This window comes from Neopsephotus bourkii, unplaced genomic scaffold (genome assembly GCF_033783945.1).
Source record: "Neopsephotus bourkii isolate Nb327-2 ecotype Australia unplaced genomic scaffold, CSIRO-AGI_Nbou_v1 NB_259, whole genome shotgun sequence".
NCBI lineage: Eukaryota > Metazoa > Chordata > Aves > Psittaciformes > Psittacidae > Neopsephotus > Neopsephotus bourkii.
In genome coordinates, this window is record NW_026900768.1 from 2,101,094 (window position 1) to 2,109,971 (window position 8,878).

At 47.0% G+C, this 8,878-nt stretch overlaps 1 protein-coding gene across 1 annotated transcript; it reads right to left on the reverse strand.

Annotated features, from left to right (window-relative positions):
- Window positions 1-292: 292 nt before the first annotated feature.
- On the reverse strand, window positions 293-5,390 carry UCHL1 (ubiquitin C-terminal hydrolase L1). Its single transcript, XM_061346179.1, has 9 exons — window positions 5,306-5,390; window positions 5,176-5,187; window positions 4,676-4,804; window positions 3,393-3,543; window positions 2,002-2,087; window positions 1,879-1,926; window positions 1,424-1,493; window positions 1,015-1,073; window positions 293-716 (listed from the first exon to the last, which is right to left on the reverse strand). Exons 1-9 carry the CDS (start codon window positions 5,336-5,338, stop codon window positions 630-632), a joined length of 675 nt encoding a protein of 224 aa, XP_061202163.1. The 5' UTR covers window positions 5,339-5,390; the 3' UTR covers window positions 293-629.
- Window positions 5,391-8,878: the final 3,488 nt, after the last annotated feature.

Below are 8,878 nucleotides of genomic sequence, written 5' to 3' on the forward strand. Positions count from 1 at the left end.
TTTACCCCTCTAAAAATAAATATATTCAGGGTGACAAACTGCAGCTTAACAGTTTCAGACTGGACATTAGGGAAAGCTTTACCAGAAGGGTAGTGCAGCACTGGAACATGTTACACATGCATGTGCATGACTCCATCACTGGCGGTCTTCAGGACACTGGAAACAGGAGTTGCCCTGCTAACGTGAAGCTAACATTAACTTTTTGATCAGCAGAGAGCTCTGACAGTCATTTGAAAAAAAGGTTTATAGAGGACTTCACACAACTTTTGGAGAAAGTGATCACTTTAGACCATTTAATTTCCAGCAGAACATTTTATTCTCATTAAGGACAAGGAAATATCAACCAACAGCTCAATTAACATGACACAGATTAAACAAGCCCTGTTAAGCATTTTCTACTTAACATGTGAAAAAAGTCTACAGACATCTGATGTGTCCAAACTGTTCACATTAAAACTTGAGCTCATCCTTCAGCATAAGCTCAGCTGATGTTGCTCCTGTGTACAGCAAAAGGTGGAAACAATTTAAGTTACCAGAACAGCTGTGTTTAACAAGTACTAAAGCACTGGAGTTTAGACTGCATTTACTGGTGTGCTATTAGACTGCTTTCCTTGCATCTCCTCAGAGTCTCAGGCGGACTTGCAGAAAGCCACAGCAGAAAAACGAACTTCTCCTTTTTCACGTTCTGTAAATTGTCTGCAGATCTTCGCAGAATCCTTGGCAGAAAAAGAAAAAAAACAAAGCTGTTTAGATTATCAGAATACACCTGCTATAGACACCAAGTCTTTACAGCTCTGCTCTGGGTCCCACCAACTGGGTTTTCAACTCTTGTAGCACCAGCTACTAGACAGACAGGTTATCTAGCTCTGTGGCACAGTACTACCTTGTTACCATGGTGTAAGAAGCACCAACTTGTACAGCAAGCCAGCACAGCTCCTATACACTGAATGCATTGCTCTCGCCCTTCTGTAAGCCTTGTTTTCAGGGAAACAAGCAGCAAGGGAGAAGTCTTACCTTCAACAGCAAGTCAGCTGAGCTTGTGCCATGGTTTACAGGAAATGGCATGCGCCCATCTATGAAAGAAAGTCTTGTCACTAAGAGTACTTATTGCTTCTGAATTAGCAGAACTGAGCATAGTGAGCCCAAGAAACAAGTACACTCAAGATACCAGGGAGGTCAGAACAAGTCCCCTTGAGTGACAAAGGGACTAAGTACTGCCAGCACTATAGGAGATGACATGCTTTAACCAGAGGGCCTCGCCTTCAGTGCAACCCACCTTTAGTTAAAACCTTCAAGTGAACGTGTAAGTTATTTATTGGCTTCGAGAGCCTCAGCTGTTTGCTTAACTAGCACCAAGTTAAGCCCCCAGGGTTGTACAGTGTAAGGTAGGCCCAGTCCAAGTGCAGAGTTCTCAGAACCTTACCCAATTCATACAGATGTCCATCCACATTGGCAAACAGGATGAAATGGAAGTTCACACTGTTGTCCTCAACCTTGGGAAAGACCATTAGATACATTTGTTAGACTGTTAAAAGCCAAGTACTGTGGACCCTACTTGTAACTACAAGACAGGGGAAACGTCCACAGCAAAGGAACAGCAAAGCAGTAAAAGCAAGTTCAAGTGAAGAGGTCTCTGCAAGACCTCTACAAGGTCAAGCACCAGAAATCCTACTGTACAGTCACATTTTCAGTCTGGATCTGAAACCAAATTTTCAGTCCATTTTTGAGGGAGAAACTGCTGCATGAGCATGTGCCCGTAAGTCACTCATTTCTTTCCTCATGAGCTGTAACAATTATCTGCCACACAAAAATCTGTACTGCTCTACTATCTTCATTAATTCCGCACCCCCCCCAAGATTCTACACATTCATCTCTTACCCGACATTGTCCTTCTTGTGCAACAGAATTGTGGACTTCTTGTATAGCCTTAAGAGAAAGCAGACACAGGTTATTACATCCTTAAGTGCTGACAGCTGTCAGCAGTTTATGTAGTTCATGTACCTTATTATTCGCAAAATGTTTCGCTCTCTCTTCAGGAGACAGACCAGCTGTTTCATCAAGAAACTTCTTCAGGACAGACCCCTCATCTGCATAAGATGATCAAAGATTTTATTCAGTAAACGTAAAACATCAGTTACAGTTCAGATGCAGCCCACAGTAATCAATGCTTGTTGCATTCAGCCTGGAACTATCCAGCATAAGCATGCTGTAACTGCCACTTGAAGCTAGTTACCCAGAAGCTATCAACAACAATCCTACACAAACAGTCGGAGTTTGAGTGCTTCAGGGTACTGTAGCTGCTCATCTTGGAATTCACTTTCAAATGGGATTTAGCTTTTCTGACTCCCCCCTTGCAGATTTGGCAGGTGTTTGGTCCTGCTTTGGAGAAACTCAAGAAAAGGTGCCAGCTGCAAGGACACTGAAGTATCAATTAACAGAATATGGGTAGGTGAAACTAAGTTGTCTCGCTGTCTTCCAATGAATACAGCACTTGCTCATGATGGGCTTACTTTGGTTTTCCAGAACATAAGCTAGTAATGCAGTACTAAGGTGCACGGAGTTCTAATCTTACATGAAAGACATGCTGCATCATTCATGTCACTCATCAAGAGTGTGTTATTTCAGAGAATCCTTTTAAGAGGAATAAAGCAAAGCTACTCTTATTAAGCCTTCCATAGCTTAAGAAGGAATCCCACATCACCCAGAGGGTTCAAGTTCTCTTGGAATAATTAAAGTTATAATTCTCTGGTCTTTGAATAATAAAATGTTTCCTGGACTCAATAACAGCTTTTGACAAGCACTTGTAATCCTACACCCTAGGAGTTTCCAGCCACAAGTTGCCTAATCCAATTTTATATCCTATTCTATAGGAAGAGGACAATCAAACTATTGCCTCTACATGAAAAGCTTGCTTAAAGACCCTTATCATCCTGTGTTACTTTGCCAGCAAAAAGAAAGAATGTTTTAGACTGATTCATAGGCTACCCTGAACAAGTTATGCAAATTAGACATAAGCAGCATGAAAAACTTTTCAGTTGACATCAATGCTAATGTCTATAGCTACTTATGAACATGATGCTTCCTAATTAGTCTTTGGGCAGTCCTATTATGTGTCCTTTTCTCTTGCACTGCTCACTAGGATAATACCTCTGCAGCTGCCAGACAGGAGTCGAAGTACATTCCCTTCTGTGATTCAGGCAGTAGATGAGACCATATGCCTCTTCAAGGGCTGAAGACTCAACAACTGAAGCAGTACAGCATGCCTTGGTTTAGCTTGTAAGAAAGCCCCAAGGCCTCCAATAGCCCATACCCACTCAATCTTTCTGTCATGTTAAAAAAAAAAAAAAAAAAAAAGATGGAAATTCAAAGCACTTCAGAGCATTCATACTCACCAAGGTTCAGCTTGTCTTTATTATTAGCAACTGCATGTATCAGACCAATTGTCCCACAAGAGTTGCTGACCGTCTGCTTCAGGAAATACACCTTGGAATTGATTTCTTGGTTCTTTATTTTCTCAGTCTGTTGTTTCCTGAAGTTCTCATGCTGTAAAGATGTAACTGTTAAGCATTTCATCACAGGGATATCTTTTTATCATGCAAACTACTACCCAAATGAGTTCTGCAGGAGAATCAATACCAGTGCTGGACAAAGATTTTATCCAGAAATTCATCATTACAGCACAGGTCCAGCAAAGCATTTGTCTGTACCGGATGCAGGCCAAGTCTTAATGGACTACCTGCATGACTCAGTGATATCTAAAGGCACTGTTCTTAGCCTCTCCATCTGTTCTGTACACTGGAAACTGTTTGGGGTGGAAAATCATATAATGAAGAGACCCTTTTATATTATATTTCAATAGTTTTTGTCCATTTAGTGAAACTACTTGGCATGTTTCTGCATAGTTTGCCTTTTCACCTTTAGTTTACTTCCCTGTATGAATCTCCCCTCATAAGAGTAATGGATGGGGGAAAAAAAAAAGAAAAAAAAAGCAGCATAACACAATCATTACTCAAAGGCTATAATCCTTCCTTTAAAGGACCCATTAAATATACTTTGAAATTAAGTCCATCTTGTCTACTTCCTTAGCATCGATTGCACTGTGTATTTATCATACGTAAGTAATTCAGGTCTCTCCAAATGCAATGATTCAGCATAGTAACAGAACTGCTATTTCTCACACTGAGGACCACTCGTGGGGCTTTTTGCCAGCCCAATATACAAAGTATAAGAGCAGCACTGGAGTAAAAGGCCTTGTTGTTCAGCTCATTTTCATGCTGCTTGGAGGCTGAGGCCAAGCACCCACTATGTACTGCCTACCACCCACCTCCAGCCCCAGTGCAAGCCAAACCCACTCCCAACCATCTGATGCTTGGAGAAGATGACACAGGCACACTGCTAACAGCAACCATCATTACCTGCTGACAACTAGTGGCTACAGTGCTGCTAACAACAGCCTGCCTTTTACTCCAGGGGGCATTTGGGCCATACGTGGCTTAGTCAGCCTGCTCAGGGCAACAACAGAAACCCCAAGAGCTACCAGCTGTTCCACAGCACTGGGGCAGCCCAAGGCTTGGTGTCTGAACACAGCCCATTCAGCTGTAGCTGCAGAGGGCCTGTGGGGCAGACGGCCCCGAGGGACACAGCAACCACCTCCACCGCGGGAAGCACCACCCACCTGCTCCGTGAGGGGGAACAGCAGGAGCAGCGCGCAGGCCGGGGTCGGCACGGCACCAAGCGCCTCCTCCTCGAAGCCCAGCACATCCACGAAGCGCCAGCCGGGACCCACCCCGAGGCGGGACAGCACCTGCGCGGGGTACACTGAGCGGGTAGCACGGCCAAGGCATCCTCCCCACCTCGTGTCCCCCCCACAACATCTGGGCCCGCCCACTCCCCCCTCCCGCCACGCCCCAGTGACACAGCACAACGCGCGGCACCACGGTGCCACCTGCCGGCCGCGCCCAGGTGCTGCCTCAGCACCACCCGCCCGAAGGGGCGCGCCGGGCGGAGGGTGCAGCCTCAGGGCCGCTCCGCAGGTGCAGGTGCGGCCGCGCCCAGCACAGCAGTGCGGTACCGCTCCGCGCCCGGCGGCGCTGCCTCGCAGGGCGGGATGCTGAGGGATGGATGGAGAAGATGCGGCGCGCGCCCGCCGGCAGCGTTCCTGCCACAAGGACTCACTTTGTTCAGCATCTGCAAGACAATGTGAGGAGAGGGGTGAGGGCCGGGGAGAGGCGGCGCCCCACCACCCCTCCCGGGCCACAGCCCCCTGCCCCTACCCCGAGCCCCTTCCCCGCCGCCCCTCTCGCACCTCAGGGTTGATCTCCATCGGCTGCCAGGCCATGGCTGCAGGATGGCAGAAGCCAGAAAGAAGGCAGGCTGCGCCCGAACCACCACGACGTTCCCGTCAACACAAGCCCCGCAACTCCCCACCGACGTCGACGCAGAGCCGCCCACCCGGCTCTTATATAGGGGTGGGCTGGCCCACTCTACACCGCGACGGGGGGAGAGGGAGGAGTAGAGCAGGACCAAGGCACGGGGGCCGCAATGCCAGCAGCATCCCGGGCAGGCGCGTGCCCAGCGGAGGGAAGGGCTTGCGGGTGGGGAGTCAGTGTGGGGGAGCCGCGGCGGGTGGAGAGAGCCCGGCCGGGGCAGCGGGAAAGCCGACCCCACCCGACCCGACCCCGCCCGACCCCGAGTCCCGCTCCCTCCGCGGGAGCGGGGTGCGGCCGGCGATGGGGAGGACCCCGGTCCGCCTTATGTGTGGGTGCAGAAGGTGGCAGAAGTGTCGACGGGCGTACGCGGCCGCCTGCCTGTCGGGGCCCTGCGCTGCTCTGTCCTGCTCTGCCCTCCCTTGCTGTGCCCGGCTTGGCGCGTCCCTGCCCGGCGTGGCCCTTGGCTCCCTCTTTCCCCCTGCGGGGCCGGGTTGCGCTGCGCTGTGCTGCCAAGGGAGGCGAGCGACAGCCATCACTGTGGGCAGCGCGTTTCTCCACCATCGTCAGACCAGTCCCACAGCTTCGTTTATCCTTAGAGCATGTGCCTGGGCGCTGCCTAAGCGTTGGGCCCAGTTATGTGTGTGTTGCATTAAGTACATGTAGGTTCTGATGTTCAGTATAAGCAACAGATGCTTATTTAAGAAAATTCTGTATGACTGCAAAACTGTCACTGAAGTGTCTGTGGATTTCATCAGTTTGAACCAACTACTGAACCAGTCCAATGAAGTTGGTTATAAAATGGTCATGGAACGACAGAATGGTTTGTGTTGGAAGGGACCTTAAGGATCATCTGGTTCTAACCCCCATGCCACGAGCAGGGGTCCTTTCACTAGACCAGGCTGCTCAAAGCCCCATGCAACCTGGCCTTGAACACTGCCAGGGATGGGGCAGCTACAGCTTCTAAGGGCAGCGTGTGCCAGTGTCTCACCACCCTCACAGTAAAGAATTTCTTCCTTGTCTTTAAATCTACCCTATTCCAATTTAAAGCCATCCCCCCTTGTCACATCCTTACTTGCCCTTGTTTTGGGCTTTTTATCTTTTATTCATGACCTGACAGTTTCTCCAAGCAGTGTATTTGTACTAGAACGCCTTTGAACACTGAAACGAAAACAACCTACTTGAAATACTAGAAATTATATGGAGTCCAAACAGCCTTTCAGATTTTACTGGTAAACAGCCAGATGGCAACCTTGTGGATAGCCAAGAGATGCTTCACTGTTATCTTTTAAAAAATGAAGATACTGAACAAAATAGTCAACTGAATGTCTTCAGTCTGTTTGGTTTTCCACCCTGTTTCAGAATGATTTAGACCCCAGTGCAGCAAAATTTCTTAAGTACCTGCCTAATTTCAAGCACATTTAAATTAAATTTCCATCTACTGCACTGTAAGTTAGTGGGGTTCATTCTGATCAGGTGGTAGTACACATATTTTTTAACTGAGATCTGTTTATCAACCTTGCTTGGTTTACAATGAACTCCTAAGTATAGAAGCTTACAATTTAATCTTTGAAATAAGGACATAAAAGGTTCAAGACACAGGGTCACACTGGTTCTACATGTTACAAGTGCTAGTGAAGAAAAAACAGGATAGCAAGGAGGGGTTAGTATTTTGTGGGCAAATCTGGGATGTTTCCAAACAGAGTAAAGCCTTGAGCAACCCGGGCTGACATTGTAGCTGATCATCCTTTTCAGCAGGAGGTTGGTCTAGAAACATCCTGAGAATCCTTCCAACCTGAAGTGTCCTGTGATTCAGTATATCACAGTAAAAGGAAGAACAGTATACACTGTTCAAAACCAAAGAGTTTGGAGAGGATGGGGAGAAGGTTCACAGCAAACAATAATATCATTTATTTCTGGTTTTACCCCTTACATTTTAGCTGAAAACAGCCATTGGTACCTGTAGGAAAGCTAAAATGGACCAGAATAAGAATGTTTATTCTATATATATTATCTTTGGCTATCTTTCCTTTATATGATCAACTCTTCATGTACTGTAAGATGCAAGTATTGCAAAACAGTTGAATAGACAGTATGTGCTAATGGTCCCTGATACATATGTAGGAGAGACTGCATGCAGCTCCTCTAAGAGGCTGGCAAAGCACACATCTTGCAGCCTACAAAACAGAAGGCTAAAAATGGCAATAAAAATCCTATTTCTGAATTTCTCAGTGGCAAATGGTGATTGTAACTTCAGCCTGCCTTGGAGCAGTGGCAGTGCTCAGATCCCAGGTTATGGAGTCATCCCTGGGATGGCTCCTGTGCTCAGGCTATTGGAGACTGCAAACAGCTTGTGCAAATGCTTCAGTCTCTCCGTGCCATGAGCAGCATATAGGGACCACAAGCAGGATTGATCGTTTCTAAGGGATAATATGCCAAATCTGTCAATACATTAATTTTAGTAAGCAGTTAGTATAACAAGATAAACCTGCTAAAAATATACCACCATTGCTAAAGATGCCTGCCTCTGAAAGCCACATAAAAAGTCAGTGCTATCCAGTCATATCCAGTCCCCATCTAACTTCTTGCAAAAATGAAGTCTCTAGACCATCTTTCTTCAGTGCAGGTAGATATACCTAGCACATTTAACCCTACACATTCCCACTACTACAATAAGGAGGAACCAAACCTGCAATTAAGGGCTGTTTCTGAGTTCAGAAGATTTAACAGAAGTACCTATGACAAGCAGGGTGGTGAAGGAGACAAAGCTGGCCTTAATCCAGAGCCCCTGAAATGGAAGCTGAGCACAGTGCCATATGCTTTGGGATATCCCTTGGTCAGTTGGGATCAGCTCTCATGGCTGCATCCTCCCAACATCTTGTGCAACCCAGCCTACTGGCTGCAGTGACAGTGTGAGGAAACAGAAAGCCTTGATGCTGTGCAAGCCCTGCTCAGCAATAGCTAAAACATGGGTGTGTTATCAGCACTGTTTTGGTCACAGGTCCAAAACACAGCACCATGCCAGCTGCTGTGGAGAATATTAACTCCATCCCAGCCAGAACGTGTACACTGATACCAAACATAAAAATCAACAGTGGTACAAGGTACCAAACATAAAAATCAACAAACATATCTGAGGCCACTGCAGGGTCAGCAGGCATCAGGGATCTGTGTAAGGCAGTAACATCCCCCTTCTCTCCTGGTAAATTGTCTGGAGCACAGCAGTAATTCCTGCCCTGCCCTTTATTAGAAGATCAGAGGGATCAAAAGGGCAAGCACAATGACTGCTTTTGCAGAGGGTGTGGGTCCATGAAAGCTTTGAGCAGGAAGAGAGGTGTGTGTGTATTTCTGAATTGCAGCCAGGTTAATTTAAATACTTCTGTGAGGAGCCTTGGTGACTGTAGCCCAGTGCTGTGTGACAATGTAAGTCCAGTCACACTGCAGCACCAGGC